The 16,513-nt window shown below is 35.6% G+C and overlaps 1 protein-coding gene across 9 annotated transcripts in view; it reads left to right on the top strand.

Annotated features, from left to right (window-relative positions):
• Positions 1 to 16,513, top strand: part of ZNF385B (zinc finger protein 385B) — a 153,820-nt gene that overhangs the window by 113,900 nt on the left and 23,407 nt on the right. For 8 of the 9 annotated variants that reach the window (XM_088167945.1, XM_088167949.1, XM_088167947.1 and 5 more), the window contains one exon: positions 3,892 to 4,002. In XM_088167945.1, coding sequence (XP_088024071.1) covers positions 3,892 to 4,002 — 111 coding nt within the window. Of the gene's footprint in view, positions 1 to 1,452; positions 1,650 to 3,891; positions 4,003 to 16,513 lie in introns of those variants that run through there. The other variant, XM_088167950.1, reaches the window with a different exon arrangement.

The following is a 16,513-nucleotide window of genomic DNA, read 5'->3' on the forward strand; positions in this document are numbered from 1 at the left end:
TCCAAGGAAGTGAGGACGAAGAAAAACAACAAACTTGTAAAATACCTTGATGAGACTGACAAGCCAGACAATAGTGGTTGGTAAAGTTACATCCAGATATTTCTAAAGTGAGGCACATGGGAGTAAAAATTCACAAAACTTGACATAGAAAGTAGTGTGCTAGGAATTGGCCATCAAGACATGGGAGTGAGAGCTCATCTTTATAACAGTGGTTCCTTGAAAATATCAGCTCAGAGTTCAATACTGATATACCCAGAGTATTTTATGTGGTTCCTGTCCATATCTTCAATATATTTAATTTAATTAGTTGGTTTTTGGTAAAATTGATATGGGCAACAAGAATGTGGAAAATAATGGAATACTTTCTATACACAGAATGACCGAGTAGCACAAAGATAACTTGAGATGTGGTACAGGTTTTATAAAATTGAACTTTATGAAAGTACATTTAAACAAAAGTAATAATTTCTTGGCACTGAGGACTGTAGGCATTGGAAGTGCATTCAAAGGGTGGAAACTGGTTTACATCCATTCCAGGGGTAACTATGCAACAGAAAGTCACTGGAATTGATCAAATACACAGAAGACACCTGAGTCTGGAAAATTTTTGGTGGGAAAATATGAAAAAAATCAGTCAGAAATACAATATCTGTGCTGCTCCTGTCTGTTTCTACACTTGTATTTTCTAGGTGCCTTTAAAGTTCTTCTTGCAAATCTCAGTAACTGTAGAGTATTTCTGTCTGGATTCTCTTAACCCTTACTTGCTTCGAAAGTTTGGGTGGTTTTAATGAGAATTATTGCAAAAAAGATGGTATCTTTAACTTTCTTGGAAAGGCATTTTAAAATTTACCTTTTTATTAAACAAATCGAAATAGGAGAACAATACTAATAGGTTATTAAACGTAGTTAAGGCTACCAGAGTACTATGAATTGTTTTGTTAAATCTCCCTGTAGCATAAACTGTGTAGTGCAGATTTTTATTTGAATTTGTGGTAGCTGTTAGCTTCTGTTATTATTTTGTTTTATAGATCTGGTTCTTAAATACTGGTGATCCCCACTGGGCAAGGCTATGCTATGTCATTTTCTAATAAACACCTCAACAAATAAGTCTCTCCCTCTTTCCTGCTCCCTCCCTCCCTGCAATGAAGAGGATGATTTTGTGTAGGGATCTAAGATCAGTTTACCCTGCAGCATTAATCTTCTAACAGAGAGATACTATTTTATTTTTCCAGCATGCTGTAATCCACGCCAGTTTCTGATATATTTAAAGCATATTAATTGTTAATGTTGCACTTCTTGAATTCTAATCATGACCAACCTGCATGCAGGGCTCCAGTTAGGGAAGGATCATTACCCACTCCCCTGGGGATCACGAGTGGTACTTTCTGGAGGCAGCATGAGCTGTATTATTTTTGTGGATTTTTTTCCTTGGGCTGTTGTATCTGTTTGAAGCTGGGACTTTGTGCACAGTGTGCATTGTGTGGTTGTGAAGTGCCTGGCCTCGCACTAGCGCTGTGGATTGTTATTTGGAATGCACAGAGGAGTCATTGAGCACTGCTTCTTCCCTTTGTATTTTTTTTAAACGGGTCTGCAGACAATTCTGGGTATTTTTGCTATTTCACCGATCTCAGACACTCCAAATGGTTGAGGTACTTTTGAACGTTGCTCTTTTCTTCTAGATTAACTGATTAACACTTATGTTTTATGTTTTAACTTAAATACTATCTTCCATTTAAGAAAAGATCCAATCGACTCTTCCCTAATAGTACAGCAATATTTGAACATGTATAATAAATATAATATATACTGACTGTCATATCTATTATAAAGTAGATGCTCAAAAAACTTTTAATCTGCATTTAAAACTTTGATAGACCATGTAGGACAATGCCATAAATGGTACAAGTCAGAAAAAGGGGGATTTTTATTGTGTTTTAAGCTTTTAGGCTTTGAATTCTAACTATGTCCTAGAAATAGATGAAACAGGTAACAAGGGCATTTATTTCATGGGTTTTTATTAGATTTTGTCACAATTCATTGTAACAACAGTGCATCATTAAATAATTCAGTAGATCATTCCAGATGAAGTGGTTTTACTTTTGCATTGTCATGTGGTACCCCTGTGGCAATGAAATATAGCATTTAGTGGCAGAAGCTGATAAAAATTAAATTACCTCTCAGGGAAATTTATTACTATTGCCATTTACAAAATCATGCATTTGGTTTAAAATGAATGCAGCAAGAAACATATGTAGCCATTGTCCAAAAAAACCCAACGTGGTTGTTTAATGTTAGGTAATACATTAGGGGAATATCTTCTCAGGCAGATATAATGCAATATGTTTTTCTTGAATTCATTTTTTTGTGTGTTTGCAAATATGTGCAGATAATCTTCAGTAGTGCAGGCTTCTCTGGAAGTTTCAAATTTGTACTAAGGGAAAATAAAAGTCTTTAGCTTCATGTTTAGAAAGTCTGGAGGCAGGTAATTTCCTGTTCTAATTCTTCAGTGGATCAGTTACTTTAGCTCTTCTCTTGTCCTTTTGTACGTCGGCTTAGTACCAAGTGTGTCATGTGTATCACCTGGGATTAAATAGCCAGGTTTGTTTCTTCCAATAGTACTGTAAGGGAAAAAAACATCACTGTGGTTGCAAAGCAAGCTTCAGAAAAACCTGACTTTATAAAAAAATCAAAATATTTTCTTCTGAACTGGTTTAAAAACAAAATGGGGAAATCTTTTGTCGTAGACTGCTATTTTTTCCCCACTCGGTTTTAGAATCCATTACTTTTCTTAGATAAGGATGAGGGACCACACATACAGATGCTCATAGGATCGTTTGGGTTGGAAGGGGTCTCAGATGTCATCTAGTTCAACATCCTGCTGAGAGCAGAATCAGTTGTGAGACCAGACCAGATATTCTGCTTTTTCTTTAATTAGAAAATTTCATTTGAGTGTTTTTGCATCAGGAAATTAGTTTTAATCTGTATTCATGTCACATCAGGAAGAATGACATGTTATGACTGAGCCTCGACACAGCAGCAGTTATAAACTCTGTTTTCTGAACATCCCTTGTCATTCCCCAGGTTCTGCAGCATTAACAGCAGAGTGCTCTGCAATCCTGAGCATATTAATGACCAACAGGAATCCCGATATTTGGCAAAAAGATGTGATCAGTTCTGAGTTCCTGAAAAGGTTCAGTCAAATTTAGGAGTAATATGTTCAGATTTCCCCCTTGCCTCACATTTTTTTTCAGTGTTAAAATGTTTTCTGAGGCGTGCTAACTTTCCTGGTCCAAACATTCCCTTCATGTTCCTCCAAACTTCAGCCTTCCCATGGGCTCTGTCACTCATCAGTTCTGCATGGAAATGCTTGGGGATTGCAGCCTCTTTTCCAGCAAGAGGTATTGGTAAGGGAGCCTGCAAAGGACCTCCTTTCATAAAAAGATCTCCAGGAGAGAATCTTTTTCAAATAAGTACTAATATCTATCACTCAAAGGAAAACATGTAGAAATAAATGATAGTGACTTCTCAGGTGCAAAAGTGGCTTCTGTAATATGTCTGTTGGAACAGTGGGTGATAGGGAGGGCTTTCATTGGCAATTCAGAGGTGGTAGTGGGACCCTGCAGCCCAGATGATGTGCAGGGTTGGGGAAAGAACTATTTAGTAACCTGGGGATGACAGCAACAATGAAGCCGCCTTTTCTTCATCAGCTTTGGCATGCTACCAATTCCCTAACCTTTGTTAAATCTAATTATTGTGAGGGCTGGAATCTTGTTTCTCCTTTTTATCTTAAAAAAGAAAAGAGCTTGCTGCTGCAAGTGTTGTTTTTTGATTTTTCTTCTGTACTCTTTATTACCCTGAAAAGTTAAGAATTGGTTATTGTTTGTTTTCCAGATGGATCCTGTGCAAAAAGCAGTCATAAACCATACATTTGGAGTGTCCATTCCCCCAAAGAAGAAGCAAGTCATTTCCTGTAATGTCTGCCAGCTTCGTTTTAACTCTGATGTGAGTATTGCCTATTTTGCTTCCTTTTTTTTAATTTTTTTTTTATTTTTTATTTGGTGCATTAAGTATAATTAATCTAAATCTCTTTTTCCCAAATAGCTCATTCCAATTCTATCTACATTCTGCTCAGCCTTATGGGTTGGTGTTTTGTCCACTCAGAGGCAGAAGTCCATAGAGCATGAACTCTTAATTGTCTTGGATAGCTCTGGCATGATATCCAATGCCCTGTCCATAGGTGAGACCCCATTTGATGGTACAGTAACCTTCAAGAGGTATTGCAAAAAGAAATGTTTGCCTGAGGTTTTTTTTTTTTAAAAGAAAGTGAAGCAGAAAAGCTTCCCAGTGAGTTCTCCAGGTCATATTTGCTTTTCTTCTGGAAGAAATAGCTTTTATTGTTGTTTGCACGTCCTTGCTGATAGGTCTTTCAATTTCTGAATAAAGTCACTCTTCCAATAGCTTTCATTTATAAAAAATATAAACACTTAGTTCTAGCTGTCATTTTGAGTATGAGAGATTCAAAGGAACTGTTTCCTGGAGGTTATTTTTTAAAAAACTCATTACAAAAGAGTACACTCGTATTTTTAAAATATATAACCATTTAATGTTTTTTCCTAAGTAGCTTGAAAATTAAAGAAATTCAAGGACACTATATCTAAGAAAATTATGACCTTTGACTGTTAAGGAGTACGTACTTGTTCTTGGAGACTATTACTGATGCCATTAAGTTAATTAAAAGAAACCCAAATTCCCAGCTTATTTTTTTTAAATCTCAAGGGTAAGAACAAATCCCTAAGTGATGTGTTAATAGTATATATTTTTCCGCCATAATTTTGGTCTCAGAAACAGTTTTCAGGAACCTCCTCAAAGCCTTTGAGTATTTTGTGCTCCTAGGGATGTGCAGTAAAGCACCCATACCCATTATTCTGGTTTTCACTTTCTCTTCCTGTAACATTGCACTTTGAAAAGTGTCTTGTAAAGTGTTTTTCCCAGTTTGCCTTTCTTGTCTAGGCTGGTAAGGATTTTGAAGCAGTGCTATCTTAGCTTCAAATTGATTTCTAAATCTGTCATCGTTTGACAAGCTTATTAAACTTCCTTTGAAGTGGCAATATCTGCTTAGTTAACTGATCTCAGAAGTCATTATTTTAATTTTAGTTCGCTTGTCTTTCTACTTTAAGGTTAAGATTTAAGGGGAAAAAATCTTTTCTGCTCTGATGTTTGGTCCAGGTGTCTCCTTTTACTGATTAAATCAAGGAACCAATAACATTTTTTAAAATTTTCTTTGGCTTCATGGATCTTGCTTCTGAGGTGGATCCATCACCAGTGAGGCAGCTCAGGCTGTCTTTACTCTTCCCTCTCCTCTTGAGGTCAGGGTCCCTCTGATGATGGGTCCTGTCCCCAGAAGAGTCACTCACTTTGTCTGTGCTGACACTCAGGTGCACAAACAGCACTTCAGGCAGATAAATGGAATCACAACTGAGTGGCTTGAAACAAACAAACAAAAAAAGAGATGAAATGTTATATCATTTTGTATGTCTGTCAAGCAAGACATTTTTCCTGTCTAGACTTACAAAGTAGAACAAAACATGCATATCATATTCTGCTTTAAATAGTGGTGTCACAAAAGCATGGCAAATTATAGCCACACTTCTTCTTCTGGGCCAGGTGTATTCAAGAGGGTGGTGTGCTCTTTCTTCCTAAATTTGATAAATATATTCAGTTGTAGTTACGAGGAAATATCATCATCCTTTTGAGATGAGTGGTTGTAAGAAAGGGTGAAGCACCATGACTATGATACTTTACATGCTGAAATGCAGCACCTTGCTTTCTACAGCAGTTTAATTTACCAGGACATTACAAACAACATAGAAATTTGATTTTGGAAAGTGCTAAGGTTATAGTAATGTTACAAATACTAGAAGATAATTAAATATAAATCTAATTTTGCAATTGTTTAATAACTTCAACCTCAGGAATATTTGGAGAATGGGTCTTCATAGTGTAGTACTTCTATTTGAAAAGCTTTCTAGACTTCACTGGGTTATTTAGCTTCTCCTGAGAAGCTGTACATAAGATTCTAAATTTTTCTTCAGGTTCAGCCAATTAACCTTAAGAATTATTTATCTGAGCATGTGCTGCATCTTTTTTTTCTGAGAGTGAGATCCTATTTTCTTTGGATGTTATTCTTGCCTATCCAAATAGACACACCCCCACCCCATAATATGCATTATTATTGTTTCACTGAGGTAAAGGTAGTGGGGTTTCAACCAAGCTCTGCAGGCTCACAGTTCGTTCTTAGCTTGTTGAAACACCTTCACAGAAATAAAAATCTGGACTCTGCATGTGTTTTTCTTTTGGTCCCTTTGGACCAAAAATAATACGAAATTATGCTCAGGGCATGGAATAATCTTTACAATCCATCCCTTGTTTGCTGACTGGGGAAGAAGGGAGTCATATAGGTGTGAACCTTGTAACCACTGAATATCTCAGGAAATTGGTTCCACCATGCTACACGCTTTTGAGTAGCATCCAACTCTATTAACCTGCATTAGAACTTCAGAGTAGCACATTGAAGAATGAGATTTTCTGTGCAGTCACTCCACACTTGCAGTTTCTTCTAGCTCTACAAGGCTGACATACTGCTTGGTGTTGATAGGCGTTCCATTCCTTCGAACCTTCTCTGACCTAAATTATGCAATTAAATGAGATAAAAATCACAAAAATAAACTATAGAGTGTCTTTTTTGTTTTTTTTATTTTTAGTCTCCTAAATGAATTTCACTTACATGGTGTTTGAGGATGCTGATCTCATTCTAGTGGTGTTCTATCAATTGCACAAGAAACACACAGACAGTGGGCATTCATCTGTGAGAAGAAAATTGGTTTCCTTGCCTGCAATCTTTTCCTTGTGCTGTGGACACTCACTGGTCTGAATCAATAGACAAAAAAAAAGAGTAAAAATCAGACTAGTCAATTTATAGTTGTCAAACCTCCCACTAAATTAATACAGTGAATTGCAAAGGTTTTGGGTTTCTTTTGTTTATGTGTCTGAATGTTTAGCTTTGGTGAGAGTGTTCTGGCATCAGATTCAGTGGCAAGGATCTGCAGCTACCTGCAGGAAAAGAAAGACCAGAGATGGGAGGACGTTTTAAAATTTAAATATTTAAAAATAGGTTGTCTTGAATGTGGGATAAAGCATGTGTTGAAATGATGTTTTTTCAAAAATAAAGTTCCTAGAATGATTTTTATTCTGCCATATTATAATTTGAACAGTATTTTTTAACTGGACTCTTCAGGATCTCCCAGTCTTCAATTTTTAAAAGTACAACATGAAGAAAATCTATGTGTACAAATTTTTGGCTAGTCTTAACTTGACATGTCTATCTTCTTCCAAAAAAAAGAAATTATAGTATTTGACTCATATTTACAGACATTCACCATCATACTCTGCCTGTCCTTTTTTAATATTTTCAGCTTCATTTTGGTCAAATTGGAGGTTGTCTATTTCTGTTAATAAATTCTAGTACAACTAGTGGACACCCCTTCCAATCTCTGTCATCTCCAGAAAAAAAGTGTAGTACAGAAGAGATGATCCAAAGTCTTGAGAAACAAAAAAATAAAATGTCATCTCTGAAGTAATGGCAAGCTAAAGTTGTCTTAGTAGCCTGAACTTTAAAGTTCTTTAGGGGAATTAAATCTGTAAAAGTAGTATCAACATTACAGTGATGATAACTGTGGTTGCTTCAACATTTTTTTGCATGATCTGCTTAAGATACCCTGGCTGGAACCCAGACTGGGATTGGGTGCCTAAATCAAAGTGTCTTGCTGTTCAAATATCTGAGGTATCTGGGACATCCAGAATTGGCTGATTAATACAAGGACACCCGAGGACATGCCAAATTTTATGGGATGCCTGTCTCTGAATCCCCACTCATTCATTTGCCTTCTGGATTACTTTTCCTCCTTCTTCTTTCAATTTTCTTTTTCTTTTTCTTTAAGATGGGAGAGAGAAGCAGGATTCAGTGAGGAGAAAAAGCATAAAAGTATAGGAATAGAGGAAGTGACATGGGCAACAAATGTTAGGAGGGAATAGAGAAAAGGGCTCTTTCCTTAGCATTTTTTAAATGGTGGTAGATACCGGAAGTCAAATACAGTTGAATTAGTTTAGAAATCTCATTTTAGGAAGCATAGTGTTACGAGGATTGATAGTTAATAAGTTTGATTAAACAGTATTGCCAATGAGATACTTATTCTAATTTGCATAAACTTCATTCTGTTATACAGAGGAACATACTCTTTTTGAAGATAGTTTTTAAAAAAAGGAGAAAGCAATATTATCCATTAGCAGTTGCAATCGGATGTGCTTCAGTGCTTTGGAATAAACACAGGTATTTCCATCTTTGCATCAAATTATCTGTAAACACCATGTTACTTTTTAATTTCTTCATGGTGATGACACAGCATGTGCTCCAGTGCAGCAATGACTAATGTGTCAATGAAGTTCAAGCTATGGTCTTGTGTTATAATCTAGCTCAGGAAAAATGAGAAATACTCAGTTATATTTACTACCATGAGAGACTAGGCAGTAGAAGAGGAAGAATCCTCTCCGTGGAACAGATTGTGATTGTGAGTCAGCTTTTAGAGTATGTGTTTTCCACCAAGAGGAAGCAAGATATGCCATGGAAGATCTAGCTTAACCTTTGAAGAAATACTTTTTTTTCCTTTTAAGAAAGCTGAGATTAGTAACATACATTTGTATGATGATAATAATTATAAATACTATAGACATTCTAGCAAAACTAAAAATCATCAAGTGAGTATCCTGGTTCTGCCCAGGACAGGGCTAATTTTTTGCAGTAGCTGGCCAACTTCTGAAGATTGCTCTACATCACCTCACATCCTTGCTAGGAGTGGACAAAAGGGATTCTCTTTAAGAAGGAATTTCTTCCACTCACGTAAATGTGGTGAATGGAGCAGTCCTGTATAATATATTGCTGGGAGCTTCTTTTTCTTATATTTTTTGTTATTAATATTGCTCTTACTGCTCATTTTCTTATCTCATTGCTATTTCCATTAAATTGTTCTTATATCAACCTGGGATCTTTTCCTTTTGAGCCTCTATTTGGAGGAGGGAAGGGAAGCGACACATGATTTTAGCTGGAGTATTAAATTGGGGAATACCATTTTTTAACCACAACAGTGAGTTTGCTGAATCCATATGATACCAGTGAGAGGGTGCAGTAGCAAGAGGGCAAGGGGAAAAATGGCTCTTTTTTATCCCATATAGACTCTGCCTACCCCTGGCTCATTCTTTCTCATTGCTTCTGGCCACTAGATGAATCTGCAGCATTTTCCTCAACTGGTGTGTGGCAATAAGTCTCCCAGCAGCTATGGAGCTTTGGCCTCAAGATTGTCTATTCTGTTACAATATCTGACACTGTAGCTTGCAGACATAAGGGAGAAGTGAGCTGTACTTGGAAGGATATTTGGCTCCTGCAGAATTGCTCTTTTCTCCTTATCTGAATCATTACCTTGTGTTCAAGTAGTGTCTCTGCTCTTCTCTCTCATTATTTTTATTTTTTTGTTTAGTCTTGAGGTTGTTGGGATTGTTTAACCTGGAGAAAAGGAGGGCCAGGGGTTACCTTATCACTTTCTATGCCTACCTGAGAGAAGGTTGTAACAAGGTGGGTGTCAGTCTCTTCTTCAGGAAACAACTGATAGGATGATGAATAACTGCTTCAAGTTGGGCCAGGGGAGGCTTAGATTAGATATCAGGAGAAATTTCTTCACCAAAAGGAAGTTGTCAAACATTGGAACAGGCTGTCCAGGGAAGTGGTGGAGTGTAGGGACATGTTTTAGTGGTGAACACAGCAGTGCTGAGTTAACATTTGAACTTGCTCTTAAAGGCCCTTTCCAACACAAAGGATACCATAACAGTCCATAGACCTTTAGGAGCTTAGCCACTACACAATAATGCCAGTACTACTCCATTCCCTTTTTCCAACAGCCAGGAAACGACTTCTCTATAGTCCAAACTTGCAAATACATGATGCTGGCAGTCCACATGTTATTGTTCTGATTTTTGCTCAATGGTGTCCTCTTCATAAACAGATTTTGTCATCTGTTGATTGTGCCTAAAATAAGTTCCTGCTTCCCTCTGCACACTTTGTTTCTTATAGAAATGTCTTTGGCTGTGGTACAGCCTGGTAGGCACCATCTTGTTCATAGGGTATAATCAGATTGAAAACAAACTTATGTTTGCACAGTGTGTTGCTGCGTGGGCAATGAGTGCAAGTCAGCCCTGATTTTTGGTGTCACCTCAAAAATCAGGAAGAAACACCTTGTAGGCATATCAGAAAAATGGATGTAACGATTTGGCATTGAAAGACAATGAAGGTCATCTTATTGAATGCATTTAAAGCTAATAAAGATGATGAGATGTCAGTCCTCATCTTTTTTAAGAGCCAGAAGGTAAATTTTTTAAGTTTAGGCAAGTATTAACAAAAGTTGACTTTGCAGATTTAAATAAATCATTCGTGCTGTCAAAAGGATAATAAACAAAATAATCAATAACATCACATAAAAATCTAAGAGAACTGTCATTGTCTTCTGTCAAACGTTTTACATTTTTCTTATTTATAAGACTATATTGATTCTTTGGGTATGGAGGGTAGTGAAGCAGATAGGAGGTAATTAAAAGCATAAATCTCAGGAAATTGTGAAGGTAATTTTCTGTTTTGTAGACAGAACTGACAAAATGATGGAAGTTGTTAGCTCCAACATGACAGAAATACCGCATGATTATAGGGTACAGGGTTAGAACATGATGGAAGTTCTGTTCAAATAACAGCTATTTAATGGAGCTTTTAACTAAGTTTGGTAAGGTATTTAAAATAAGAGTTGACTTCTTATGGCATGGCTAATATTCACAGCTCTTTGGTTTTTCTATGTTCTTTTCAATAAAAATTTACCTTACTATTTTGAGCAGTTAGGTTTTAGAAATCTGTAAGGATGGAATTGAAAAACGAACACATGCCTTTGGTTTAAAAAATATATGAGCATGCCAGGTTTACATATTTCCTCAATTACATCTATTATTAATAACAAATGACATAAAACTATATTTTGCAACACTTCTTCCTAATTTATCATGTAACTTTTATTAGAGTTATGATTCTAGTCTAAAATCTTTGTATACTCATATATATGTGCATACTCTTACAGAATGGTTCCAACAGACAAACTAAGAAATCAAACATTTGTAGACATCTTACTATTAAGAGAGTTTTCTAGTTTAGGATCTGCTGTGAATTAAAATAACAGTATGTTGCAAACACACTCTCTGCTCCTGTCTTGCACAGCTAGTTTCCTCCTCTACCAGGACCACTGTTGTACTCAACTTGATGTATAAAAGTGGGCAGGAACACAGGTGTTGAGAGGTGTTCTTTCTACAATATAAGTTATGCCTATATTTAGGACATGTTTATTTTTTTTTAGCTTTAATTCAATTATTTTGTGATATGCAGGAAAAAAATCATCTTTGTAACTACTCCATAACAGAATGGAAGTTTTCATGATTATCTGTTCAGTCTTTCAGTTGTTCCATTTTCTGTGACTGAACTGTTATGGCAGAGGCTTTTGTAGTATTTTCAACAAAATACTATTCATTAGAGATTACCAATTGTATCAACACCAAATGAACACAGGATTTCAGATAGAATTGTTGAGGGTGGAAAAGACCTCTCAGATAATCAAGTCCAGCCACCACCATGTTCACCACTAAACCATATCCCCAAGTGCCACACCCAGGTGATTTTTGAACAGCTGCAGGGATAGTGACTCCACCACTTCACCAGGCAGCCTGTTATTAACAGCCTTGCTATTGAGAGTATTTCCCATCCAGAGTGGAATTCCTGCTTTAAGAAGGTGCAGTAGCAAGCAAGAAGAAATAGGAGCTGTGAGCCACCATTTCAGTTCCATTTAGTTGTGGCACTCACCTAATACTGCACAGCTCAAGGCATGAACCTGCATTTCCCACATGGATGCTGCAGAGTCTCCCTTTATTTCTTCATTTCTCCTCCTTTCTCTCCACACAGATGTACTCATATTTAATTGTATATGTTAATTTCCAGACTGGATGATGTGGTAGCAGATTCAAGCATTCAGCTAAAGAATAGATGGTACAATTGTCTTATTTCCACGAAGACCAAATGAAGGGCTACTTCAGCTGATCTTGAATAAACCTGCAAAAAATCTTGATCTCACACACATACACACTGAACCTTTAGACTTACTCAAGCCTTTCATCAGGTTAATGTTTCTTTGTGTAGCAATAAATTCAGTTAATTAGTCATTCACATCACAAGTAGATTCTACAACTCAGTCACTTGTGAACTGTCAAAATGAATCATGTGGATTTCAAACACAGTGTCAGTCATTGCTCCTGATGGGGACTGTTCTGTTATCTTTTGTACTACAGTCTTGCCTGTAGTTCAGGGTTTTCTTAAGGATGGTACTGCTATCAATGAATCCATATGATCTACCTGTTTCCTGGTTATCTAGATCTTTAGATATATGCAGATTTATAAACATTTTTAACTTTCTACGTAGTAAAGCTACTGAGGTTGTTTTAAGCACCACAATATGCTAATGTCATTCACATTTATTTTCAATTATTTTAAAAATTATTTTTATTTATTTTTCAATTTAAATCGTTGATGTTTTATTAAATGCAGCGTAGTATATAAGTTATATTGTATGTGTATTTTATGTAGTCGTACAGTTTAACATCCTGCTTGGATTTCAAACTTAATAATTTGTAGTTGAAAGTAGCAATTAAATACAGATTTCAAATAAAATGCAGCATTTAGATAATTTTTAAGAGCAGAAAAAGCTATCCTTTCTTACAGCCAAGTCATTAATCCTTATAACATAGAGACTTTCTTAAAAATTGAAACATTCATAAGGTTTGATTAGTTGGGAGTTTTTAGTTGGTAATAAAAGACTGTGGATAGAACTAAGGTGTATAAATTTTAAGGTGCATAAATTAGAAAAATTATGGGGGGAAACTGCATTAATAGTCTTTAATTATATTCTTAATTTTTGCAACTTTATTTGAAATACAGCTATTCACTAAGCTATGGCCTTAAAAATACATAGACTTATTTCTTTTTTAGTGTCATAAAATATGCATCCCATTGATCAAAAACTAATGCTAGACAAATGCATAAACCCTTTTTTGGAATTTGGCCTGTCAGGTATTTTTTACATTTTGATTCATAATGTCACATTTATGGCAGCTTAAAGATTTTCTTTTTCCTTAAACCTTTCTAGCCAGTACTTGATGACCTTCCGTGCTGTCTCACAAGGAGGCAGACTCTTTTTTAAAATATTGCAATGTACATATATCAAGTTAGTAGATCACAGTTTTAGATTGAATTCAAAATTAAACTTTTAGTTAAGGAGTTTTTTCATATAAATATTTTCTTATTTCTCTTTTTCAAAACGTGTCCTCCTAACCTATTATGCATTTAATTTTAAATTTGTAATAATGATAATTCAATGGTGAGGTTAAATACCAACTATGTAAGCAACAGATGTAACTTAATCTTCTTGAACTGAAAAATAAATATTTAAATAATATTGAATTGTGGCACAGATAAATTATTTTACTGTAGAATGAATTATTGCCTACAATATATGCAGCTGTATACACTGGAATAAAGTATTTTGCAATTAAAATCATTATAGTACATGCTTATACAATGATATTTTGAGGTAAGATATTTTAATTTTGGTTTTTCTTTTTTTTTTCTTAAATATTGTTTTGCTGACACAGAATTTGCATTAATTAGTTGTAATTAATGATGACCAAAAATACCTTCAGTATCCATTTAAAATATTGTATCTCAAAGCTATTTACTCTTAAGTTAACTTTGTCTTTTAGTGGGGATTTATGTTAAAATTGGTAAAGTGTCTTTCTTTTATGCACAATGACTATTGAACCTTATGAGTACACAACTTCCTCTGGATTACCAGAGAAAATGAAAAAAAATTTCAGCTTCTTGCCTTAACTAAAAATGAAAATTGTATATGTCATGGTTTATTTCAAAGATAAGTCCAGTATTTCAATGATATAGTCTACAAAGCTCAAAACCTCTGCTCTACTGCTGTATTTATGTCATAAGCAAGTTTTAAGTGAGACTTGGAACAAATATGTTTGCCTTTGATATGGTGCTTTTGCAAATATTTTATAAAATTAGAGTTATTAATGACCAGGAAATTAATAGTCACAATAATTGGTATCAGTAATAATCAGAACTTGAGTTCCAATTTCAGATTGCCTCAGCTGCCCTTTTTTCTTTTGCTTACTATGATTCCAGAAAACTCCAAAGGTTTCCATAACATGGTGATACAGCATTTCAGTTACCTAAAGGCAGCTGAATCAAATGATTTATCCCACAGTGCATGAAAAGCAAACTCTGAACTTCAAGTGTATCTGAAAGGACTAGAAAATAATGCTTATGTGGGTAGGAAAGATTACTTCAATACTTTAAGGAATGCTCCTCTAACTTCATGCTTGGAAAGACTATCTGTGTTTCTATTCACAGAGCAGAGATGAGTTGAAAAAGCCTAAAACCCAAAGGTTTAACAATATCCAGCCCCTGGAACTGCAAATTGGCAAAGTCAATGTAGAAACAAAAAGTATGCAATTAACTTACAAAGTGAGGCACTGAAACCATTTTTTAAAGGTAGATTTTTGTATCCCCTAACTACTTTAAAATCCAACCTGGAGAATCCCCCCTGCCCCCAAAGGAATATGGTCTAGTTTGAAACAGTATTGAAGGACGGCATTTCCAAACTCCTGCTTAGGTTGGTCGTAGCAATACTTTTTACTCTTATAACGTACAACTATGAAATTGATAGATTATGATAATTAGAAAGCTTAAAAATTAGTCCATTCATCATGTTTCCATGAAGTTTCACTTGTTATTATGGAAATCTTAATTTTAATTCTGCCTGGGCTTGTTTGTTCTCAACAGGTCTCATGTACACTATATGAGGATTGAATGAAGGGAATCAAAGACTGTAGTAGGTTAACACTGATATTGCAGGCGTTATTATTGCAAATATCAGCAGAAAGGCTTATTATCAAGGAATTGACTTATTAAGTCTTTCTCTTGAGTGCATTTATGTCTCTAATGTCATAGCTTTGGCCTCAGGCAGCATATGATCCTATCAACAGTACACATATGCGCAGAGCATAGACTTAAAATATTTAAAGGGACATCATCAACTTGAGAATGCTTGAGTGGAGAATATTGTACTTGCTATTATTAATAGTTAAAATATTGGAATGGAAACGGTATATATTCACCCCAATTTTTAGCTCCACTTTTTGTACACTGCAACGTGTGAATTGAATTGAGTTTATTGAATGTTGTTGATGGAAAACATCCCTTCTGGTGCATCATGTGGCAACTGCAAAGCTTAGGAGAAATGGATAAAACCCAGCAATGGTGGAGAGAGACAGGCAGACACTCCTGTGCCTCACGAGGCACATTGGCTTAGCAGGGCACAAACAGGATGTGCTCCTCTGCCCGCATTCACAACTGGAGACATCCAACCCAGAAGTTGACAAGTGTCCCTTTAAGTAGTGCACGTAGTACTAGTGGTATAGCTGGTTAGTTGTTTCTTTATGATCCTTAAACTGTGTTTGTATGCGTGTTAATATTTCAAAGGTTTTAAAATCAAGAAATATTTTAATAGCAATTGATGAGTAAACTCTTCACTGTTTTTATAATAAATTTATAAAAAAGTTTTAGAAAGACATCTCACTTTCAGGGGAACTCTAAATAAAACTAGTCTAGCAGAATGCTTGCTTACTAAAATCTCCTATGAATGGAAAGATGCACCCACAACATCATACACTGTCCTTCTGAGGTGGAAAGCACTATATAATCACTTAAGAAATTCTGGTGTGTAAGAACTTCACTCCTCTATTTTAGCAGCAATTCTCCATGAGTTTAACGGTGCCAGTAACTTGTGTGAGGACTCCAACATGCTGTCTGTTCTCTTGCCCACTCCAGCTGTGTCCACTCTTCACTTCCACTCTACCATATGATAAAGCTGTTATTATGCTGTCCCAAGGTGACGGTATTGTAATGCCCATTTCTGTTGGATCTTAAAACAATTTTCCTCATTAGGGCAGCACTCTTTATGGAGTTCAAGCATCTTAGCTATTATAGTTGCTCTTTATAAAAAGCATGTGACTTTTTTCATGGCTCGCTTCATTTAACACAGCGAACTAAATAAAATAATCAATAATTGATTGACGAGAGAGAATGAATGTGGTTTTGCATGAATACAGTGAAAGTTTACTTGCACTGATGTTTTTACATGCCAGGTGCCAAGGTGTTCTTAGGAAAAGCATGCTTTCTCTGAGTGCTTTAATTCGAAGTAAACAACAATATTAACTTCTTTGGTTAATATGTAACCTTCAATAGAGGCACCTA

This window comes from Sturnus vulgaris, chromosome 7 (assembly GCF_052056855.1).
Source record: "Sturnus vulgaris isolate bStuVul1 chromosome 7, bStuVul1.hap1, whole genome shotgun sequence".
Taxonomy (NCBI): Eukaryota; Metazoa; Chordata; class Aves; order Passeriformes; family Sturnidae; genus Sturnus; species Sturnus vulgaris.